Here is a 24,863-nt window from a genome sequence, read left to right as displayed (position 1 = left end):
TTCCAAGTGTAGTAATTTTGTCGGTGCAGAAGCTTTTCAGCTTCAAGTAATCAAAGTTATTTATTTTATCTTTGGCAATTGCTTCTGTCTTATGTTTAGTAAGGAATACATCTTATAAGAGATACATAGCTGTGAGAGGTGTGCTGTTTCTCTTTTAATTTTTTCATAGTATTCTTTTAAAAATTAAGGTTGAGTATCCATTTGGAATGTATTGTGGACTATTGTATAAAGTGTTGCTCTAAGCCTAATTTCGGCCAGACTGCTTTCCAGTTTCTCCACCAGTTTTAGTCAAATGAGAAGTTTTTTCCTAGGTAATTTATATTTTCCACTTTATCAGACACTAGGTTATTGAGTTCTTTTGTTTCTGAATCTCCCTTGTTTAGTCTGTTTCATTAATCTGTCTCTGTATTCTTTAACTAGTTAGTACCAGACAGTTTTGATGACTCTTGCTCTGTAATATTGCTTGTGGTCTGGAAGTGCTGTTCTCCCCTTGTCCGTATACTTTTTTTCATCATTTCCTTTGATATTCTATCTAGATCTTTTTTTTTAATGAATTTTTTAATTATTTCATCAAGTTCTATAAAGGATTCCCCTTGATCATTTGGTGTATAATATTAGTGGTATATATTAATTTAGATAATATTGGCATTTTTGTTACATTGGCAAGGCCTAGCCATGAGCATTCAGTATTGTTCCAGCTAAGTTATCTTTTATTTCTTTAAGGGGCACTTTGTAATTAAATCTATACAAGTCTTTTGTGTGCTTTTGGAGGTTGATCCCCTGATATTTTATGTATTTTGGAAGTATTTGAAATGGGATTTCCTTTTCTATTATTGCTTCGTGTGGTTTTTTTATTCTTATATATAGAAATGCTATTGATTTTTGAAGGTTTATTTTGTAACCAGCAACTTTGTTGACACTATTAATAGCCTCAATCAGTATTTTTGCTGATTGTCTAGCATTTCCTAAGTAAATCATATTATCAGGAAATAGGGATAGCTTTATATCTTCTTTACCTAGCTTCATGCCTTTAATTTCTTTCTCTTGTCATATTACTATTGCTAGAATTTCCAGAACTCTATCAAATATTAGAGAGAAGAGTAGCCATCCTTGCTTCACTCCTGTACTTACTGGAAAAGACTAGTATATCCCCAATGCTTACTTTTGTAGAGGTAAGATGACCATGGGTGTGATAGTCCTCTGAGCCCTCCATCTTCTAGATGCATCATATCCTCTAAGGAAAGGCTGCCGGGGCCAGGACAGGCATCTTCTATCTGCCTCAGATCAGTCAGTTGCATCAGTACCAGCTCAAGGCATCTGATGTCTCTTGCTGTCAGCCTAATCTCCCAGCAGGGTTATGGAGAGCCTCTGGTGCAAAGAAGAGCAACACTCTCTTCGACTTCAGGCCTCCCATCTCCTGCTGTGCCTGTCCTTTGAGGGTAGAGGAGTAGCACCACCTACTCTTCTCCTATGAGCTTCTCCTCTACCCTACCTCAACCACGCACAAAGATGGTCATACCCTTGATCTTGCCATCCTCCTCTGTGTTCAAGAATGTATTGCTCTGTGCTCAAAAATTCTGAAAGAAATCCAATCATCCAATCATAATTTATTGGCTTTTCACCTCTCCCTCTGCCTTCACTTACATAATCCTACTTTTCATTCACAATATGATCTCCAATGCCTTGACCCCTCAAATTATTCTTCAGGCCATCTCCTTTCTACTAGCACCTCTCTCCTCTTCTCCCCATCATTACTCTTTGATGAACCAGTTCAACTCCACACTCTCCTCCTTTCTTAATTCCATGCCCCCTTAATTATATCACTGATCACACCCAGTCAAGCCTCAGCCTTGGATCACTTCTGCCACTCATTGTGTTTGTGTCTACACACATACTGCTAAATGAAGATGGAAAAAATCATATAACTGCTCTGAGTCCACTATAGATTTATGTGATATAACCTCAACTGGGCCCTCACAACTGGGCAATCTTACTGTACCTCCCTAATTAACTTACTCTCCCACTCTCCCCAGCTTTCCAAATATTTTCATCCCTCCTTAAACCTCTTATTGCTTCTCCCCTCCCTCCACTCTCTCAACTGAGAATGTTGCCTCATATTTTACAGGGAACAATTGAAGTCATTTGCCATGAGCTCCCTCTTCCCCACTCTTACTCGATGCCTTCTGCCACTCTCTGTTCCTTCACCCCGCCTTGGCTTTATGCCTTGCCAAGGCTAATGTGTTAAAAAATCAATTCCAGTCCTACTCTTTTCACTTATTTTCTGTCTCTCCCTCTCTACTGGTTAATTTTCTGCTGCCCTACAAACATGTCCATGTGTCTCTGTTGACTATCTCCAGTTTAATTCGTTTATATCTTATCTGTATGTTGCTGTTTGCATTAGTCTGTGAGTCGTGATTATCTTTTATCTTTCTTTGTTTCCCCAGTGCTACACACATTACCTGCTACATGGTAAGGGCTTAATATATTTTATCAGCTGGCTGCCACCCAGCCCATTCTGCTCAAATAGAGTGGCAGTATGGGTGGCCAGTAGCAAAACATCAGCTGGGAGTCTGTACAAGAAAACTGGGCATCTTCAACTCACTTTACTCCTCAAAGTCTTCCTTGTTAATCTCTTTTCCATGTTATGAGGTCAAGATCTTTTCTGATTAGGGATTAGACTTTGGATGTAGACAGACTGAATGTGCTTCATAGTTATAGTTTATAGTCTTTATAGTGTTTCTGCCCTCATGAACAAATCAAAGCAAATTTTCAGGCTCAGCCTGGTTTCAGTACCCCTGCAGGGCTGCCAAATTTACATTCTGTGATTTTAATTGTCATCTGATCCTAGTCTTGCTCCTGTTCTTCCACAATTTATTGACAACAGTGGTCATTAGCTAGCCCTAATTAGCCAGCTCTTCCCAGGGCCATGGCCATCTTCTGCCCAGTCTCTCCCCATCTGTGTGAGCATGTTTTTCTTTCAGTTACAAAGGATAGGTGGACAAGCTGCAGCGCACTACAGACTGTTGGGGGCTCCGTAACCCCTTTTGTTCTTCCCCACATAACTTTATTTTACATTTCTGGTTTCAGAAATTGAATAAATAACAAATTTCAACCTGGTAACAGGTAATGTTAAAAACTTAGGTTTTTAACAGTTTATAGGGAATGTAACATGGGGCAGTACTTAGAGAAATGACTTAACAGTTATGAAGACCCTCTGGTTTCAGATCCCACCCCAACACATAATGACTCTGTGACCCTGGCAAATCACTTAGCCTCTCAGTGGATGAGGCAGTTTTGTAAGACCATAATTTTCAGAACAGTTGCCTGTCTGCATGGTAGAGGGAATTTTGTCTCCAGAAGTGCCCTGCATCAGTGAAGTTGTAGATATGGATCAAAACAAATTTAGATTTTTGACTGTATGACTCCTCTTTCTGTTTTCTCACTTCCATTCCTATCTACCTAGCACAGGGCCATAGATGTTATAAATACTTAATAAATGATTGTGAGTTGAATGTGTTATATGTGGTTGTGCCTTAAAAGAATTATGTGTTTTGAACAGGTAGGGTTTTGTGAGCATGCTCACTTGAGAGGAAAAGTAGGTTATTTTTCTAGTTATTTATGCTTTAAAGACTTTTTTTTTGGGGGGGAGGCAATGGGGTTAAGTGACTTGCCCAGGGTCACACAGCTAGTAAGTGGCAAGCGTCTTAAGGTTGGATTTGCACTCAGGTCCTCCTGACTCCAAGGCTGGAGATCTATCCACTGGGCCACCAAGCTGACCCTCTTTAAAGACTTCTTAAGAGAACGTGCCTGGAGCACACTGAAGATTAAATACATGGGGTAAAAAAGACAGGACTCACTGGAAAAGACTGATGTTAGGAAAGGTTGAAGGCAAAAGGAGAAGGGGATGGCAGAGGATAGGATGGTGATGTCATGGAAGCAATGAACATGAGTTTGGACAGATTGAGATAGTGGAGGATAGAAAGGACTGATATATTATGGTCCATGGGGTCACAAAGAGTTGCACATGACTGAAAAACTGAACAACAAAAATTTTGAGATACCTATGAGGAATCTAACTGGAAATATCTAATAGGTAGTGATGTAGCACTGAAGGTCAAGAATTATGCTCGTGTTAGATTTATAAATCTGAAGATCATCTCTATGAAGATGATAGCTGAACCTGTCAGAGCTGCTGAAATCACAAATATAGGACAAGAGGTCCCCCAAGATAAAGCATTTTGAAATCCGTAGTTAGGGGTTGAGACATGGATGATGCTACTGGATAGGAGATTGAGGAGGAGTGGCCAGATGGTGGGGAAAAAAGACCAAATCAGGAAAAAATATTTAGGTGGAAAGTTTGTTCAGTAGTATCAAATGCTATAATTCTGTCATACTAAACTCATATTAACTATTCTAGTTCTGTATGTTAGGATGATATTTGGGATCTCAGTCATTCTAGACTTTGTACTATGCTACAGGCATGTTAATCATAGGATATTTCTAATTATGGGCAGATGGAGATCCTAGTAACCCCTTTATTAACCCTCAGAAGACATTAATATGCCACGTATGTGGTCATTTCAGCACTAGGATATATATTTTATTGCTAGACTTTATATTGTTTAACAAGATTGGAGCTCACCTTGAAAAGGGGGTGTTGTCTGGAAGTAGTTTTTGACCATTGCCTTATATGATGTAATCTTACCGAGTCAACCTTTGTGCTAGTGTCTCAGACTTTCATCATCTATAAAATATCACAATAGTTAATGTTCATAATAATGGCCTTGAATCATTTGCAAAATATTATCTTACCTTCTCTATACTTTATTTCAGAAGTCAAGGGCAAGGCAGAGATAAAGGCTGAACCTGCCCAATATATGGAAGAAATGAATGCTAGAGGAGATATAATTCTAAAAGAATGCAGCTTAAATGTCATCTTCTGCAAGAAGCCTTTCTTAGTTCCCCTTCATGTTAATGCATTCCTTCTGTTATCTTCAATTTAGAGAAGTATGTTTGTACATACTTGTTTTCATGTTGTCTCCTCCATTAGATTGTGAACTTCCATGAGCAAGGACTGTTTTTGCCTTTTTTCGGATATCTGTAGCACTAGCATGGTTCCTGGTACCTAGTAAGTGCTTAATAAATGCTTGTTGACTTGTTTATTGGATTAAAAAGTTCTATTTTCAGAGTGTATCAAGGAAGGCAGAGAAATAAAAGCCACTGAAGAATCATTGACAAATATTGGCCCATATACCTACATTCTTGTCCATCAAATCATGATGAGAATAGTTTGTGTGCAGTCTTGATTTAAAAAAGAAGGGTCGGGACTGCAAGATTTCACAGTTGACTTTCTGTGGTGGACCATCTGTTTATGGTCATCTATGTAGCTAATTATGCATAGTATCCCTCTCTTTATTATTTGTTGATTTTAAGAAAATTTTTGACTGAGCAAAATGTAACCTTAAGAGTTCTTATAAAAGTTGTTTCTTTTTTGCGCATTAGAATTAAGCAAAATTCCATGACAGCCTTGACTTTAGAGACAATTCAAGTGCTCTGGGGAATTTTGTCATAATCCAGGATATCAAATAGGGAACTATGTTCTTTCCAGAGATACCACCCAGTGTTAAAGAACACATGATACAAAAGACTGCCTACTATGTGCCTGGCACTGGGCTAGATGCTGAAGATACTACTACAAAGAGTCTGACAATCCCAGTTTATGTTAAGGTTACCTTCAAATGGGAGAGAGGATTACATATTAAAAGCATGTACATGTAACATAAATATAAAGTTAATAAATACAAATTTTTACAAAGTAGTTAGATACAAATGAACTCCAATAACTCTCTACTCACTGTAGGATCAAATATGAAATTGTCTGTTTGGCTTTTAAAGCCTGTCATAACCTAGCATCTTCTACCTTTCCAGTCTTCTTACCCTTTATTATCCTCTGTATACTTTGTGATCCAGTGGTACTGGTCTCCTTTCTATCCTTTGAACACAGCTCTCTCCCCTCCCTACTTCATGCATGTTGATTGGCCTTTCTCTGTACCTGGAATTCTTTCCTTCCTAGTATGTTTTCTGGCATCCTTCAAGTTCCAAATAAAAATCCTATTTTTTACAAGAAGGCTTTCCCCACCCACCTTAATGCTAGTGCATTCCCTCTGTCATTATCTTTGATTCAACTTGTATATCTGTCTTGTTGGTACATAATTGTTTGCATGTTGTCTCCTCCATTAGTCTGTGAGTTCCTTGAGAGCACGGACTGATTTGTTTTTTGTTTGTTTTACTTTTCTTTGTATCTTAAGAGCATAGCACAGTCCGTGGCACTAGTAAAGTACTTAGTAAATGCTTACTGACTTGACTACAGAGTAGTTGAGGAGCAAGGGTACTAGCATTTGGAGGGATCAGGAAAGGCTTCCTGCAGAAAGTGGGGCCTGATGTATATGTATAGCCTATATCAGATTGCGCACTGTCTTGGGGAGGGAGGTGAGGAAGAAGGGGGTGAAAAATTTAAAACTCAAGAGCTTATAGAAGTGATTGTTGATAATTCAAAATGAATTAATTTTAAAAAAAAAAGAAAGAAAAGAAAAAAATGGGGCCTGAGCTGCATCTTACAGACTTCTGAAGTGGAGGTAAAATCCAGAGTATTGTAAAATTGTTTTTATAGTGTGAGTGATGGATGGAAAAAAATGTGGTTTCTTTTATTAACCCTAGTTTCTACACTTAATTAGCCATATGGCCATGAGCGAATCACTTGAGAAACCTCAATTTTTTTCATCTGCAAAATAAGGATAAAATTTGTATTTTGTACTTCACAAAATTTTTGTGACGGTAGCACTGTGTAAACCTGAAAGTGCCATATTAACTTGAGTTTATATCCTTAGGCTTATCTTGGACAAATATTGCAGATAGTCATTGATCTCTGCCTAGAATTGAGGAGGAGATGAAGCTTGAGCTGGATTGCCACTTGGGAAATGATGCTGTATTTTCAGTGATTCCATACTGTTTCTGCTGTAAAATGATGTTGTGATCACCTGTATTCTCTTAGTAATATTAAGTGATTGCCAATTCTAGAATATTTTGACCTTAGAGGAATTAAACTTATAAATGATGGTGGAAAGATGCATGTTGGCTATGTATATGTCATTGATAGGTACCACTTGTCCTTTGCACTTTCCTCTCAGGGTTGTTGTGAGCATTATATTAGATAATATTTGTAAAGTACTTAGCACAGTGCCTGGCACATAGTAGGTTTTAATAATTAGTTGTTCCCTCCCTTTTCTTTCCCAATAAGGATTGGGAAGGAAAGTTAGGATTGACTTTCGATGGTGTAGTCCTCTAATATGAATACAGAAATACAGCTTCATTTTTATGCTGCTTCTTTTTCATGGTGTTTATTGTGTCTGGGTAATAGTGTTGAGGTTATTTCAGATTTACAAAGGTACCTGTGAATAGCCCACACTCACACCACTGTTGAAACACGAGAGGAAAAAACCCAGAATCCTCAACATTTAATTATATTTTTCACCTGACTTTTGCTTGGTTGTCCACTTTCTGTACTGTTCTTGCTCCTTCTCTACTCATTACCATATATAGGCCAGTTTGATTACATATGATAGCACTATTCTCTTTTTATAGCTCCTAAGCATGTTAATTAACTTAAGGCTCAGGTAGGAATGCTGATCTAATTCCCGAGATACTTTCATTGTGGAATATGTATGGCCTGATTTCACTCTTTTTCTCTTTTGAAAAGGAAAGAAAAATATCTATACTAGATGTCTCTCTACTTCCTCTTTTCTCACCCCTTTGAGATTTTGCTTCCAAATTCATCACTCAACTGAAACTGCTTTTTGAACTTCGGAATGATCTTTTAATTGCCAAATCTGATGGATTCTTATCAGGCTTCATCCTCTTTGATTCCTCTCTGTAGAATTTGCCATTGTTGATCTTCTTCCTCTCTTGGAAACTCTTTTCTGGGTTTTTGTGACACTGCCCTTTCTTGATTGACCAGTCCTATGCCCATGTAGCCACTCCTCTGTTTCCTTTGCTGGTTTATCATCCAGATGATGCCTTCACATTGTAGGTGTTTCCCAGTCTGTCCTGGACCTTATTCTGTCTTCATTTCTTTTACTTGACAGCCTCATCAGTTTTCGTGGATATAATTTAATTATCATCTATATGTAGTAGCCTGCTAGTCTATGTTTCCCTGTCTGTCTCCTGAGCTCCATTCTCATGTTACGAAGTGCCTACTGCACATTTCTTTTTAAAAAATATTTTGTTTTCATCAAAAACTATCTGCACCTCCCCCTCCCAACCCCAAATTTAGAACACAGGAAAAACAAAGCTAATTACAAAAATGTAGAGTCTATCAAAATAAATTTCTGTCCAAAAATTCTTTGTGTCATTCTGTATTCTGAGTCTTCACTTCTCTGTCAGGAGGTGAGTAGCATATTTCCTCATTAATCCCCTGGAATCCAGGTTGGTCCTTATGCTGATAAGAGTTTGGTACAATAATATTCTATCACATTTTTATACCACAACTTTTTCATCCATTCCATGACTTCTGCACATCCTCTCAGATTCCCATCGTTTACCACCTCAAAAAGAGCTGTAAATATTTTGTGTATCCTTAGAGTTTGTTTTGTTTAGAACTAATCCTTCCCTTAACCTACCTTCCCTCTAATTCCTCCTACCCCATTTTTCCTTCCCCTCCTATGTCCCTATTGAATAAAATGTATTTCCATAAATGCCAGCGCGCTTTTGTGTGTGTGTGTGTGTGTGTGTGTGTGTGTGTGTGTGTGGTGTGTGTGTGCGCGCGCGCGTGTGCATTCTTTATTAACCAGTTCAGGTGAGAGAGAAGTTCAAGTGTCGTGTTTTGTTTTTGCTAGGCAGTGGGGTTAAGTGACTTGCCCAGGGTCACACAGCTAGGTAAGTGTCAAATGTCTGAGGGTGGATTTGAACTTAGGTCTTCCTGACTCTATCCTGTGCCACCTAGCTGCCCCGAGAAGTTAAAGTGTCAACCACTCCTCCCTCTACCTTCTTCTCTATGTGTATACTGATTGTGTGAGATAACTTTTAACTCCACCCTCACCCTCTACACACAGTGTATTCCTCTTTCACCCTCTTTCCATTCTTTTCTCAAGATCATCAAACCATAACAGAACCACTTCCTTGTCTAATTGGACTGTCTCCATGACTTGAGATGATGATAATAAGTTTTAGAGGAGACGTATATTATCTCCCCATATTTGAATGTAACTTGTTTTTTTCTTGTTTTAGCATTGTTCATTTATGTGTGATCCTGACTGTGGCTCCTCGGTACATGAATTCTTTCTTTCTGGCTGCTTGGAGTATTTTTTTTCTTTGACTGGGAAGCTCTGGTTTGGGGCTATGATGTTCCTGGAGTTTTCATTTGGGGTGGTCAGTGGATTCTTTTTATTTCCACTTTGCCCTCTGTTTCTAAGAGATTTGGGAAATTTTCTTTTAAGATTTCTTGAGATATGATGTCTAGCTTCTTTTTTTTGGTTATGATATTCAGATAGTCCGGTCATCCTTAAATTTTTCACTTTCATCTGTTTTCCAGGTCAGTTGCTCTTACTATGAAATACCTTACATATTTTTCTTTTTTTTTTTCAGCCTTTTGACTGTTTTAATATTTCTTATTACCTTATGAAGTTATTGTTTTCTGTTTGGTTATTTTGAATTTTTGGGGTATTTGTTGCTTAGGTAAGGTTTTGTGCCTCTTGTATCAAGCTTTTTCTTCCATGTTCTCATTTCTTTTCTGATATTTTTGGCAAGTGCTCTCATTCTGTTTATAAAAAATTTTAAACCTCTTTTTTTAACTCTTGCTATAATGGAGTTAATTTTTTGTTTGGCTATTCTTTCAGCCTATTTCCTGGTTTGGGGCTTGATGTTTGGGAATAGGCTTTGTGGCACTTCTGGAGGGAATGTTGGAGTTGGTCCTTTTGTTACTACTTTTTTGGGGTATTGAGTATTGTGTTATTCATGGATTTCAGGGAAAAACTACTCCCAAAGTGGTCTGATCCAGTGCAAAGTCTGACAGCTGATCCTGCACCCCAACCCCACCCCCCAGATCTCTGCAGGTTCCTTGAAGGAGTAGAATGCTGCTGGACTCTGCCTCTTACCAGCAAACTGGAGATCTTTTTTAGTTCAAAATAGCGAAATTATAGATTCTCCTTTGGTCTGGTATTCCTGCCTTGGTTATTTCTTTGCAGGCTGGCTTAGATGCTGGAAATGAGACCCCAATCTGCCATTGGAAGTCTGAGCCACATCACTGCTGTTGATGAATTCTGAACTTTCTCTGTATAAAGCTCTTGCCTCCCTACCCAGGATCACCATTCCCCTGAACAGATCCCTTTCTCACTCTGCTCTGTATCCAGAATTGGATAGTAGGTGACAAAACTGTCAGTTCACATCTGTTCTCATCACAATGCCCCTCTAGTATGGGTCTGGAACTTCCTTTTGTCCTGGTATACAGCTTCTCCCTGATGCTGGAGTGCTACCTGCCCAATATGTTTCTTGCTGGCCCTGTACCCAGTGTCTTCAGACCTCCTTGATTCTCCCTTTGCCGAGCTGGGCTGGACAAAGGACTCACTGAGTTTTTCTGGATTTTCCTACTAAGATTCCATCTGGTACAGAGGGCACCCTGCTTTACTCCCTCCTATCACTTCACCATCTTGACTCCCTTCTTAAACTGTATTTTCCTATTGGACATTTCAAACCAGAAGTTACATAGACAACTTGAGTTTAACATGTACAATTCAGAACTCTTTTTCATCCTCTCTCAAACTTGAAAACTTACCCTTTTCCTAGGTTACCTGATTCTGTTGAGGGAGCCACTGTCCTTTTCTTTTCTTTTCTTTTTCTTTTCTTTTCTTTTCTTTTCTTTTTTTTTTTTTTTTTTGCTTTTTGGTGAGGCTATCGGGGTTAAGTGACTTGCCCAGGGTCACATAGCTAGTAAGTGACATGTGTCTGAGAGTGTATTTGAACTCATGTACTCCTGACTCCAAGGCCAGAGCTCTATCCACTGTGCCACCTAGCTGCCCCAACTGTCCTTTTAATCACCAAAATTTACCACCTTAGCATTATCTTTGACTTCTAGCTCTCCCTCACCTAACACGTGTAATTAGTTGCCTGAATTTTGTTGCTTCTACTTCTTGCATACATCTCTCTTTCATTACTTAAACAGCCACCACTTTAGTTTAGACCTTCATCACTCCTGCAATGGTCTGCTTAATGACTTTTCTCTGTCTCCAGTGACTTTTCATTTGAGTCCATCCTCCATGTTATTTATTAAAGTGATTTGTTAAGCTTAGTTATGATCATGCCACTTCCCAATTCAATAAACTCCTATAAAGTCCGACTTTTAAAGCTCTTCGTAATCTGGCTCCAACCTGCCTTTCCATAATCATTGCACATGATTTCCTTCCAGCACTCTGTGATCAAGGTAGACTGGAATTCTTTCTGTTCTTGACATGTAATCCATCTCCTGTTTCCATGCCATTCCACTGAATTTCCTTCATGCCTGGAATGCGCTCCTCCCTCACCTTGTAGAATCATTTATTTTCTTCATGACCCAGCTGAAGCTTGACCTATTTTCCTGATTTCCTCCTACCTACAATTGCTGGTGCCTCCCTAAACTACCTTGTATTTTTTTTTAATTCTAGATATACTTATTATATATGTATATGTTGTCTCCCCTAAGAGAATGTACATTTTTTGGGTGGCAAGGATTATTTAAATTTTTTCTTTGGATGCCCTGTGCCTGGCTTAGTTCTTGACTCATTTATAGATTGCCTGTTCATTGATTGGGCCTCTGAGCTTTGCTGCCTTTTTCTCTGACATCTGCAGCTTGTTAGCAATGACAATTTACATGCTAGAAATGTGTAGAAGACAATAGTGAAGATTTTTATGTGTCAACTAAACGAGATCAGGCTAGTTGTGTGGCCAGAGTGAGATCCAGGAATGGAGTGGGTTTCATTTAATACTCCCTACTTACAATTTTTTAAGCGAAAGTTAGATGACCACACAGGCATATTGGAGAGGTGATTCTCCTCTAAGGATCCTTTTACCTTAGATTTCTGATTCTATGAATTGACATTTTGGATTCCAAGTCTAAAACTAAACAACATTGATGTATCATATAATTTTGTACTTCCTGATGTGTTCCTTTATACATTATTCACTTCTCTTGCTTTCTTCAACTAAATCTCATGTTCCTTGAGGGTGATATTTTGTTTACTGATACACAGTCCAATGCCTCTGATAGGGTATTTGTTCTTATTCAGTAGCTTTCAGTCAGGTCTGACTCTTTGTAACCCCATTGGGGTTTTCTTGACAAGGATACTGGAGTGGTTTGCCATTTCCTTCTCCACCTCATTTTACAGATGAGGAAACTGAGGCAAACAGGGTAAAGTGAGTTGCCCAGAGTCACACAGCTAGGAAGTGTCTGAGGTGAGATTTGAACTCAGGAAGATGAGTCTATGTGATTCCAGTTTTGGTGCTCTATCCACTGTGCCACCAAGCTGCTCTCAGATAGAGTGAGCATGTAGTAAACTTGTTAGTTAAAACAGAAAGAAAAAAATATTCCAGATTAAACTGCTAACAGTAAAATTCAAAGCTCTGCAAATTATTCTCTTGGGACAAATGACCCTCCTGCCCTCCCTCCCTTTCCCACCCCTCTTCTATCCCTATCCTCCTTTAAACATTTTCTGTTAGCAGATCTTTTTTTTTTTTTAAAGAAGGGAGCCTTTCTGAGTCCAGTTTTCAAAGTTTGGCTTTACTAGCCTAGTAGCACTTTTAAGTTTGAACTATGGAATCTTGTTAAATAAGAAGTTTAATGTGCTGAATTCTGTAAGTAGCTGAGATTGGGGGGGGTGTCATTTATTAGTTTAAAAATTAATTTTTTTTCTCTCATACCCTCAGTCATTTTACTCTTCAGATTTATTTTCTCCTAATATTCTGGTGTCTTGAAACACAACTACCACTTTCTGTGTGAAATTTAGAGTAGAACTTGTTAGCAAAATTCCCATGTGCAATTATTGTATTTTGTTTTGTTTTCATAAAACCACAATATTTAAGCACCAGAGAATTTTTTTAAAGCTCCATAGTATATAACCCACTTAGTACCAATTTATGAAATTAGCCTATTTGAAATGGAGTAAAGTATATGATACTTCTTATAAAAATCATTTCTATTGTAGTTTGATTTCCTTTTTCCTCTATGATTAAAAAAAAATTACTTGTACTTAGATTTTTGAGTGGATGGGAGTACCAGAACTGAAGATTCTTTCAGTTTCTTTTAGCTATACTTACTTGAAAAATAGACAGGAATGACTCGTCTCCTGAAGAAAAATGTAATCTGCAAATGTTTGACTAGTCAAATCTAAATTTCTTACTATTTGACATGTCAGCAGGCTTTCTTTAAGAAAAAAAAAGTGGAGGGCGGGCTGGGCTCAAGAATTTGCCCTAAGCCGCAAATTCTTACCTGTTTGGTAAATTGCATTATTTCTTTTTCACACAGGTACCATTGTTAACCAAAACAAATTTACAATGAAAGGTGTTTTTCTTCTTTTAGTGCCCTTGTTACCAGTACCCAGCCAGCCCAGACCTGCTGTAGGACCCCAGAGATTCCCAGTGAGTAGCAGCTGGTCCTTCTGCTGTGATATGGTTAAGCATACATTTGCAAAGAAATATTAATATAGCAAATAAAAGTGGCTCCAGCTAAATATAATTTTAAGGATTTGTAAATATTGACAATAATCTGTGCAGTTGAAAATGTTTGTTAAAAGCTTAAGGTCAATGGATTTTTGAGAGCAGAATTAATTTTGTTTAACTGTAAAATTGTTGGATCAGAGTCACCAGTGGGAAGTTCAAATGCATTTTAGTTTAAAGAATATGGATTTTGATTTTATTATTGCCTCCTTGTATTAAGTGCAAAGATCCTTCCATTATTAAAAGTTGTGTGTGTATATATATATACATACACATGTGCATGTGAAATTTAACAAATTGTTTTTCTGAAACAAAAAAATAGATGCCTAGTCACTTGATTTAACTGCACTTTAGAAAATAATTTTTAAAATGTGTTTCAGAAATATTCCTTAATTTTCTTCATTTTTCTGACTTAATTGGTTTGTTGGAAAAATATTTCCTTGAGTTTGTTATGCAGTGTTTTATAAGGCTTTTATTATAGTTGTAATTATGAGTTCATAAAACAAGTAAGAATATGAATATATATAGTTATATTGAACAGAAAAAATCCTAAAGTATAAAGAATGACCTTATTTTTAAATACTTAAATTTTAGAAGTCCTCAGAAAATGAAAGTAGATCTACTTCTGTCCATAAATATATTTCAAAAGAGGATTCAACTATCTTGTGGTTTTTAAATCATGAAGTGCTATGTAAATATGAGTTATATCAATACAGTTATTATTGGTTTATTTATTATTCTTAACTAGCTATTATTACTCAAGTAAGCACCCTTTTGGTAATTTAGAGGATTGTTTTCTATAGTAATATTTGTGAAATACTGCTGATTCTTAAAACTAATTATCCAGTCAGTAAAAAAAAAATTGTGAATGTTTCAAATAATCAAAATAAGCAAAGAAAAAAGCATTTGTTTTTCCTCCAAATAATTTATTGAATCTCTTTATAAATCAGTGAATTATGGTTATGAAGTAAGCATTTCTGTGCTTTAAATTGTAGAATATCTTTCTTTTGATGAATAGGTTTGAAAGCTAGCTTATTAAAAAGGTAGAAATGTTTTGAGTGCTTTTATAGTACTTTACAGTATTCTGTATGAAAAAATCTCAAGGTCTATGTCTAAACCGTGATTGAGCTAGTTTTTATGTTTATTTCATTTTCATTATAGCAATAATAGCATGATATAAGCTAAAATTCAAAATGGATAAGAAATTGTAAACAAGGAATAGACATAAGTCAGTACTGTAATTGATAGCCTTGTAAAAATGTGTTAACAGCAAATATAGAGCTAGAATAGCTGCTTTCGGTTTTTATTTGTGGTTTTTCCAAATGTACTTCAATAAATTTATGTGATAATTTGGAGGGGAAAAAACTCAGATAAGGCTTAGTGTACAATACAGTTAATATTTTACATTTCATGAGAAATTTAGCTTTTCTTTGATTATTATATTCTGAATATGAGAATTGTCCTTTTCCAAAAAAGCGTTCTCAGAAACAGTGCTAATTGTTTCTGGAATAGAATGTGCTTCCCTCCAGTGATTTAGAGAATTGAGTGATAATAAACTTTAGTTTTTGTTTGGAAACATTTAATACTAGTTAGGAGGTATTGTCTGTCCCAACTTTGGTTTCTTAAGCATGAAAAGCTGTGTCTTCAGCTAAAGTCAGGCATGATTTCTGTCTTAAAGGCCATTTCTGTACTTTACAGCCCATCTTAAAGTCATTATATCTGATACCGGTTTCATTGTTTTGAAGGCATTTTCAAAGTAACATTTAGAGTATTGTGTAAAGGAAAAATACTTTTGTTATGGTTATGACTCTCACTTTTTTCATGTGCCTTTCAGTTTGTCTTTTTTGGGTTACATTTATTTTCTCTCTACTGCTACTAAATTAAACTTGATTGATGATATGAAATACTAGTTCACAACATTTCTTAAATATAATTTAAATCAAAGTATAGCTTCAAACAAAGTAAAATTAGTTATATACAATTAAATCTCACTTGGGGATGAAATTATAGAGAATTGACATCACACAGTTATCAATTTTGGGTATGTTTCACTTCATAAAACAAGCAGAAACAAAGGGAAAAAACCCTCTATTATACAAAGATAAAAATTAGGTACACTGATAAATCAGAGAGTTTTTTTATATTGTTAAATGTTAACCTATGTTAAATAAGTCTTTATGACCAATTAAAATCAGTTTGCCTCATAAAAACATGATTTTTGAGTTACTTTTAATGACCTTAGCTATTGTTCAAAGCATGGCACATGTGCACACAAAAGCTCAAGAAGACTTGTTACCTTGTTCTACAATTAAAAAATAGTGAATTGAATCAATTAAGAGGAAACATTTTATTTTCACTTGTTGTCCTGTAAGTCTTCAAACATATGTTCATTATTTTAAGGACCAGCAAATAAATGCAGATTTACTCTTACTAACATGCATTATCTTTTAAACATTAAGTATATATTTAGAATTGTTTTAGTAATTATTTTTTAAAAATTAGTTCAATGCATAAGAAATTCCAAGTTTTGAACCTATATTCCTATAGTTGATGAGAAGTTTGTCACAGAGTACCATTTTATGTGATTATTGTAGCTTTTTTAAAAGGACACATCCTAAGATTATTATAATATGGAACATTGTTTTGATAATTCTGTAAAATTATCAATGCACATCGTTCATGAGTAGTAACTTCTACTGGTAAGTATAAGTTTTTACTATTCAGTTACTCTATTCATTTGAAGGAGAAAAGGAATTGAGGGTTAGGAGTCATTATTACATAATGTATGTACTTATGGTCTTAGGAGTCAAGATACCTGGGTTCAAAGCATGCCTAAGATATTTGCTTGCTATGGGATCATGAACAAATCACTTAACTTTTTTTCTTCTGTAAATGAAGATAATACATATTCACAACTTTCTCATCAGGGTGGTTGTAAAGAAAAATACTTTTATTTGTAAACCTTAAATCAGGGGGTAGCCTTTTTTATCTCAGATTTTTATCTCATGAAGCTTCTGGACTCCTTGGTATAATGTTTTTGAATGCATATATAAAATAAAACATATAGGATTGTATAGGAAACCAGTTATGTCGAAATACAATTATCAAAATACTAAGAAAATAAAGTTCACAGACCCCATGTGAGAATCTTTGTACTAAGTAATTATGACAAATTTGGGGAGGAAGAATTATTATTCCATTACTTTTATCATGTATACTTGTGTTTGTAACTATTTATTTAGGAATAACTACCATTTAAGTTTAAATCGCCAGTTTATTCAAAATAATACGGAATATTAAAACGATTTTGTTTTAGTTCTGTTGACATAAAACCAAAGTTTTTAGAAATTTGAATTAGAAATTTAGAAGTTTGAATAAATATGCTTTAGAAATACTTGCTAAGTGGTTTGAAAGAAAAATTATATTTGAGAAAAAATGCTTAGAAATATGGGAATTTTCCTTATCAGAGCCTTGTGCTTCTGCTGGAATTTTATTATGACTTTCCCATATTCTGTTCAGGGACTATGACATTTAAAGGACTCAGAAACTAAAATCTTTTCTTATTTATACACATATTTTTATTCTGAGTAAATGTATATTTAAATAATTGTGTCTAGAAGGACATAGTACAAGTTAGAATTTTTCCACAAAATAAATGTACTAGGAGAGTAGAAGCATCCTCCTTGCCCCTTGTGATCTTATCTTTTTGTAGATCAGTTAATGTTTTGAAACATACTATCAGAGAGCTGGATCTTTTTTGGGAAGGCGTAGATATACTCCAGTTATTTAAATAACAGATTCTTAGCATGGCTGATTGGCTTAGGCAGCTAGCATATACCCCTGAGGGTTAAAATGTGCTATGTGACCCACTTAGGCTTCGAAATCTCATTTCCCAGACCCATTTTATATTTTCCTAATTACTTTGAATTGCCTGTACATTAGTTAACATCTATGTTCGTTTCTGTGTGAGCTTTGCTTTCAGTTCCAAGGAGCTTTCTTTGTTTTTAACAAAATAATGAATTTACAATTCAGGTTTTTCCACCTAATTTATTAATGATTATTTTCTCTTGTTAAAACTTAGTTTCCTAGTCCCTTTTTTCCTGATATTTGTTAGGCCTTTGACTGAAGGTCATATGTAAAGTTTGCTACTTGAAACTATCACAGAGATATCTTCATCATATTAAAGGTTTACAAAGTAGCATTTTAAGTTTTGGTTTTTTAGACTAATTTTCGTTCCCTTTAAATTGCTACAGATACTAAAATCTGATACGTTTTAAGTGATGATGTTTTGAAGCATCTTGGCTACCATATTTTAGCGTCTCTTCCTTCTATTGATTACCCTTTGAAAGCCAGTGGCCCAGTTAAAGAGAACAATTTGGCCACTAAACAGTTTCATAGTGGTGTGTTTGCTTAAAACACTGAAAAATTAGATGTAGGAATGATGCTTTTGTGCCTTTGATTTTTAAATTATTCTGTTCGGCTATGGCATTACTATTGTAATAGTACCAATAAATGAAATTTTCTTTCTATTTACTGTGTAGCAGTAGCAAATCACAGGTAGTTTTTAATGTTATTTTGTTTTCATTTAGCAGGGTACGTGGTATCAGGTGGTGTTGATTGACATTCCTTGGATTGTGTTTTATACGGCATTTCATGCAAATCATGTTTGAGTGAGACTGCTGCATCAAATTACATTTCTTTCAGATTATGGTCTTTGCAGATGTGAATTGAGGATGTACTACAATGAGGAAAAAATGCTTTCTTTTGGAACACTTTGTGTTTTCACTACTTGTCTGCAAAGCCTAGTAATTATAGCAATAAAGACAGTGAAGGAATGATGGGCATTTTTTCCTATGAGAACTATAAGTAGTAGTAAGCAGATGTAGTATGGGATCTGTCCAGCTGTCAGATATTGTCAGGCTGGCATGGAAGGAATGCAGTTTAAAATGCAGGTGACATAATGCCCAACATCCTGCATTTGCTAGTGGGTTTCTGATTAATCACGATTACCATATATTATCATACCATCAAATTTAATCATATCAATGAATTCCCATCTGCAGGAGGAAGAGCAGCAGCTAAACACTATGGTAACAGCTATTAAATAAGATGGTTTCTAACATTCAGTAACCCTTTAACTTGACTTGCTGTTTTACCAGAATACCTTGCACATGATTCATAGGATCAGAAAAAAAACTTAGTTCCCTAGTAATCCAAAGCCCAAGAAATAGATATGTTTCTATAGCTTACTCAGTTGTTTGTAAAGTAATTATTATTAAGTTCTATTTTAAAATTATATACTTAAAACAAGGTATTGTATTATAATTTTAATTTTTAGTTTAATACCACAGAATGGTAAAATTGGAGAATTGAAAGGTATTCAGTGTCAGTTTACTCCAGTCCTTACAAAAAAAGCATCCTCATTATAACATACACAACAAGTAGTAGCAATGTCACATTTAAATAAACATACAATATTGTAAAAATATTTAGGACTCTATAAAACAAGTAATAGATTTTCTGAAACCTATTGCAAATACTCTTTGCCCAGAGTATCTTAAATATCATCAAAGTATTTATTGATTAGTGTATAAATATGGGTATTGATCAGAATTCTCATAGATTTTTAAAACAAGTTTCTGGCAGCACTGTACAAGGGAAATTGCATGACTTGTTCTTAACCAAGATAATTACTGTTATTGAATACACAACTCCTGTCAATCAAGCATATGTTACCTATTCATAATTATTTAAAAGATCATTGAAGATACACAATATTGCTTAAATGTGCTGGTAAGCGTTTTCATTTTATAAAAACAAAAAATGACTTTCCTCTCCCCCAACGGATAAAATAAAATATTTTTAAAGCGTATGTTACATATCAATTTCTTGATTTTAGCCTAAGTGTGACTACTTCTTTCCTAATTGTATGTTCCATAAAGGAGAGAACACGGAGTAAAAAACGCTGAAACAATCCATAGCAGAGATTTTCAAATATTTTGTAGTCTTGAAATGATATAACTCTATTGAATACCTTTTAGTCATGCCTTTTGTCTTCATATCACAGTCATTTTAGCCTTCCGACCTCCCAGATTGAACTGTTTCTTGAAACAAAGAAAAACAATTAAGCAAAACCCTCCAATGTAGTGACTATGTCTGATTATATATACACTATTCTCTCACTTCTCTGCTGTGAGAACGGAGGTACTTTTCACTGTATGGTCTTTGGGAATTGCAATGGTTTTTCTAGTAATTATTGTTTATCTTTCTTTTAATTTGCATTATTGTCATGGTATTTATTCTCAGTTCTCTGAACGCAGAGTATCATAATGGACAGAGGTCTGGCCTCAGGGTTAGAAAGACCTGAGTTCAAGTTCAATCTCTGACACTTCCTGGCTCTGTGAACTTGGGCATATCACTTAACCAGTTGATGTGCTACCTAATTCTAATTCTCTAATATCGTAAGTTGAAAAGGAGATACTGATCTGCATCAGTAGAGGGAGTTTCCTGATCTGGAAATTCTGTATACCAGTCAGACCTGAGGTCGAAACAGTCCCCATCTCCGTCTCTTGGTTCTGTCTGTTTCTCTCTGCATCAGTTTATACATTCCTTCCCATGTTTCTCTGAAATCTTATACTTCGTGTCTTAATGTACAGTATTAATCCATTATATTCGTATATGATAACCATTCCCCCATATAGCAAGGGTATTTCTGTGAATAATATTTTACATGTTGGAACTTCATTTCTTTATTTGATTTCCTTGGGGTATTGTCCCCATAGTGGGATTGCTGAATAAAAAGGGTATGAGCAGTTTGTCATTTTTTCTGGCATAATCCAGAATTGTTACCCCTAATGGTTGGAGAAATTCACAGTAACCAACAGTGTATTAGTGTTTTTGCCTTCTCTCAATACTGTTGATACTGACTGTCCCTGATTTTTTGTTTGTCTGGGTAATTTACTTGTTGGGTTTGTTTGGAGGTTTTTTTTGGGTCATCTTTGAAAAATCCTGGCCTAGAAAATCATACCTGTTTTAATGGGAAGCTGACTTTGTTAACTTCACATATTGGTTTAGATATTCATGTAGTAGACTAAGCATTTTTAGTCATCATTATCTTCCATTTTATTTCCTTATTGTCCAGTTGGCTTATCTGTCATAACAGTTGCACATATACTTCCAAACACATTGAAATTATTAATGCTACCATGCATAAAATTACCAAAAAGACATACATATATACACATATACCACTAAAGCAAAAATTATGTAAATAAAAAGCTAGCAAAAATTCTGATGTTAAACATAGTTTCTTATTTTTTAACCATAAATAATCATAGTCAGAATGTCTTTTCCTTCAGAGGATGTTAATTTAGTGATTTGTGTTAGGGGTGTTGCTTCTAAAGATACTTTAAAAGTTGTCAGATTCTGTATAAAATTATGGTAAATTCTTTAAGGGTATATAGGAGGTGGGTTAGTGATTTGATATTTTGAGTGGAATTAATAAGGAAGGAGAATGTGTGGGAGTTCATTTTTGGTATGATCTCTGGATTTTATTTAGGACTTTTGTGTATTATGATAGATCTTTCCCCAGTGGATATGCAGATAAATAGCTCTGTTGTGGGGCTGTTTATATGAGCTGAAGCTTAATTTCATATTGTGGAAGGAAGTAAGAAACTTCAGAACTCATATTGGTGAAGCACCAAAATTTATAATTATTTGGGATTTTTATTGGGGGAGGATGTTGACGAAAGCTTAATTTTAATGTCTCATTGTGGGATGGAAATGACCTAGGATTCTCAAAGGCAGTGAGTGCTAAGTTCTATGGATCAGAGCAAGCTTGAATATAGCTGTGGCAATATACTTGCGTCTGTTTCCTAAGAACTAGCCAGGTGAAGTTGGAAGAGGTACATTACTAGACATTGTCCATCACATCATAGATTTTGGGAACCCAGTAATGGGTACTATCTGTAGGCACTGTGTTAAGGGCTTGAGGGTACAAAGAAAGGCAAATGACAGTACTAGCTCTCAAGGAACTCAGACCAATGGGAAACAACATGCAAACAGCTATGTACCAAAAAACTGTATTCGAGATAAATTGGAAATAATCAGCAGAGGAAAGGAACTAGAGTTAAGGGATTGGGAATGGTATCCTGTAGAAGATTGGATTTTAGCTGAGACTTGAAGGAAGCCAGTGAAGCTAGAAGGCAAAGATGAGGTACGGCATAATCAGAACTTCACTTTAAGAATGTTATTTTTCTTAAAAATTTTTTTTATTTTTTTTCTAACATTCACTTTTATAAGATTTTGAGTTCCAAATTTTTCTCTCCCTCCCTACCCTTCCTCCATCCCCAAGATGGCATGAAATCTGATGTAGGCTGTATGTGTAAAATCATATCAAACATATTTCCTCATTGGTCATGTTATGAAAGAAGAATCAGAACAAAATGGAAAAACCACAAGAAAGAAAAAACAAAGAGAGAAAATAGTATGCTTTAATCTGCATTCAGACTCCATAGTTCTTTTTCTGGATGTAGATGGCACGTTCCATCATGAGTCTTTTGGAATTGTCTTAGATCATTGTATTGCTGAGAAGAACTAAGTCTACCGAAGTTGGTCATCCACACATGTTGCTGTTACTGTGTAGTGTTCTCCTGATTCTGCTCATTTTACTCAGCGTCAGTTCATGTAAGTCTTTCCAGGTGTCTTTCCAGGTTTTTCTGAAATCTCCCTGCTCATCATTTCTTATAGAACAATAGTATTCCATTACATTCATATGCTGCAACTTGAAGAACATTGTTTTAGCAGCTGAAGAGGAATTAAAGGGAGAAGAGACTCGAGACAGGTTGACCCACCAACAGGCTATTGCAGCAGTCCAGGGTTGAGGTGATGATGGCGTGTACCAGGGTGGTGGCAGTGTCAGAGGAAAGAAAGGGGCCTAAGTAGGAGATGCTAATAAGTTGTAATCCTCTGCACAAAGTGGCTACACAGATGGATGATCTTTGCAAACATTGAAAGAAGATTGTTTTTAAAAGATATAAAAACAATGTTGTGGTGTTTTCTGTCTCCACAAACTGCTTTGTTGGCTACCTCTCTGCCTTTTTCCCCTTCTTCTAATAAAAATGTTGTTCATTTAGGCCATAATTTAGAATTGAAGTTATTTTGAATTTGGCATTGTCTGCTATGTCAAATCAAATTCTCTTTCTGATATGTCCAAAATCCAATATAACCAACTTAGTAAAGGCATAAATACCCTATTAGCTGTTTTCTGAAAACTTTAGTTTCCGTAAGCCTGAAAATAAGTAGAATCCTTTAAAAACCCTAATAGTTTTTATATTTCTGTTTATTGTGTTTGAATGATATGGCAAAGTGTGTATTTCTAATTAAGGCACCTGAAGACTGAATTAATTGTAAACTGTACTTTAGTGAAATAATTAGAAATAAAATCAGATCTGATATTTTGAAACTTAATTGTATAAGAAATTTATCATTGTTAAGCTTAAATATATGAAACTTAATAAAAACAAAAATGCCTTTTTGTGTATTTACTAACAAGTATTTTTCTGTTATCTAGTAATATTTCAATCCTTAGTGGAACCTTTAGAAGAGTGTTGTGCTCATTTATGAACCATCAATCCACTAAGCAATTTTAGTTACAGTGTGAAGCCTATGACTGGCTTCTTTCTGTGTATACTATGTATTTTTAAATTTCTAGAACCATCCCATGAGTTATATAAAATATCTTCCAAAATGGGCTTTTAGGGAGAGATTTGTTTTTAAGACTGTGGTCACTGTTGAAATAAGAGGATTAACATCTTGTGACAGATAGTGATAGTTTTAATTGTGTCATAGGTTACAGTGGTCATTATTCTTTGCATTTAAACCATATAATCAGAATTAACTGAGTGGCCCTACTTAATTGTAGAAAGGTTTCTTATATAGCACTTTGCATTTTAAGTTAGATTAATAAATGAAAACATGTTGTAGAGGAAGGCTGTAATTTATTGAAAGATTCATGAAGTTTCAATGACATTGTTAAGGTATTTAATTAGTCTTATGAAAGTGTACAGAGTGACCCTTTCAGGAAAGCTGATAAGTCATATAATAGCTGTTAGATCCTCTTTATGCCTTGCATTATAAGATTAACTTTGTGCTAAGCAATTTATGCAAAGTTTTCATCTTTTTTGGTCCAGGGAGTAACCAAAGTTATCAGCACCTTATGAATAGATTATTACAGATAAAATCATGTAATTAACAAGAGATGTAGAAAAGTAAAAGTACAATTTGTGTAAGAATTATATGAGAGAGAATGTTAATTTCTTAACAACGAAGGATATTTAAAGGGATAAAAAGAAAACGCAAAATAGTGTAATTTTTTTGAAAGGATTAAAGTAGCCTTATCTTATGTTCTTTCAAGAGGCAGGATTGCTTAAGTGTATAAAAGTCATGTTGAATGAGGTATTTGTGTCTGTGTGATGAATTGTGGAAACAACTGCATTATAGTTTTGGTAGAAGTAATTGGTATTATATAATTATGCCTCACATATTAAATAAGAAAAGTTAATAATGGTTGCATTTTGACTGGTCTTTAGATTGTTAATCTTACACTGTTTAACATAAAGACAAGTTTGCCATGGTAAACTTGTAAATAATGTTATGGCAAAAAGCTCTGTACCAAATATCAAAAAACTTGGCTCCTGGTCCTGCATTTGCTACTTAACTAGCTGTATTACCTAGGCAATCTTCTCTCTCCATACCCTCTCTTGAAGATTTTGTCAGCTTCCATGAGATCGGTTATCATAGATTTATAAATGCATTTCTAATATCATTCCTGAATTCTAATTCCACTGTTGGGAATCTTAACTTTGATCTCTATTGGGCATCTCAAACATAACATATCCAAAATGGAACTTGTATTTTCCCTCCTAAACCAACACCTTTTCAAAACTTCTCTGATTCTGTTGAAGATACCACCATCCTTCCAGGCAACCAGTCTTAGAATCATTCTTGACTTTTCACTTTTTCTCCCCTGCCCTCCTTTTCATCTAGTCATTTCCCATGTCTTGTTAATTCTTCCTCCACAACATCTCTAGAATTCAGTTCCTTCTCTCTATTCATGTGACTACCAC

The 24,863-nt window shown here is 35.4% G+C and overlaps 1 protein-coding gene across 1 annotated transcript in view; it reads left to right on the top strand.

Moving 5' to 3' along the window:
* RBM33 (RNA binding motif protein 33) overlaps positions 1-24,863 on the top strand; it is a 179,132-nt gene that overhangs the window by 64,312 nt on the left and 89,957 nt on the right. Inside the window, 1 exon segment of the mRNA XM_021009622.2 lies at positions 13,601-13,659. Within this exon segment, the coding sequence (XP_020865281.1) occupies positions 13,601-13,659 (59 nt within the window).

This window comes from Phascolarctos cinereus, unplaced genomic scaffold (assembly GCF_003287225.1).
Source record: "Phascolarctos cinereus isolate Bilbo 61053 unplaced genomic scaffold, phaCin_HiC Scaffold_1;HRSCAF=81, whole genome shotgun sequence".
Taxonomy (NCBI): Eukaryota; Metazoa; Chordata; class Mammalia; order Diprotodontia; family Phascolarctidae; genus Phascolarctos; species Phascolarctos cinereus.
This window is presented reverse-complemented; position numbering and strand designations above follow the sequence as displayed.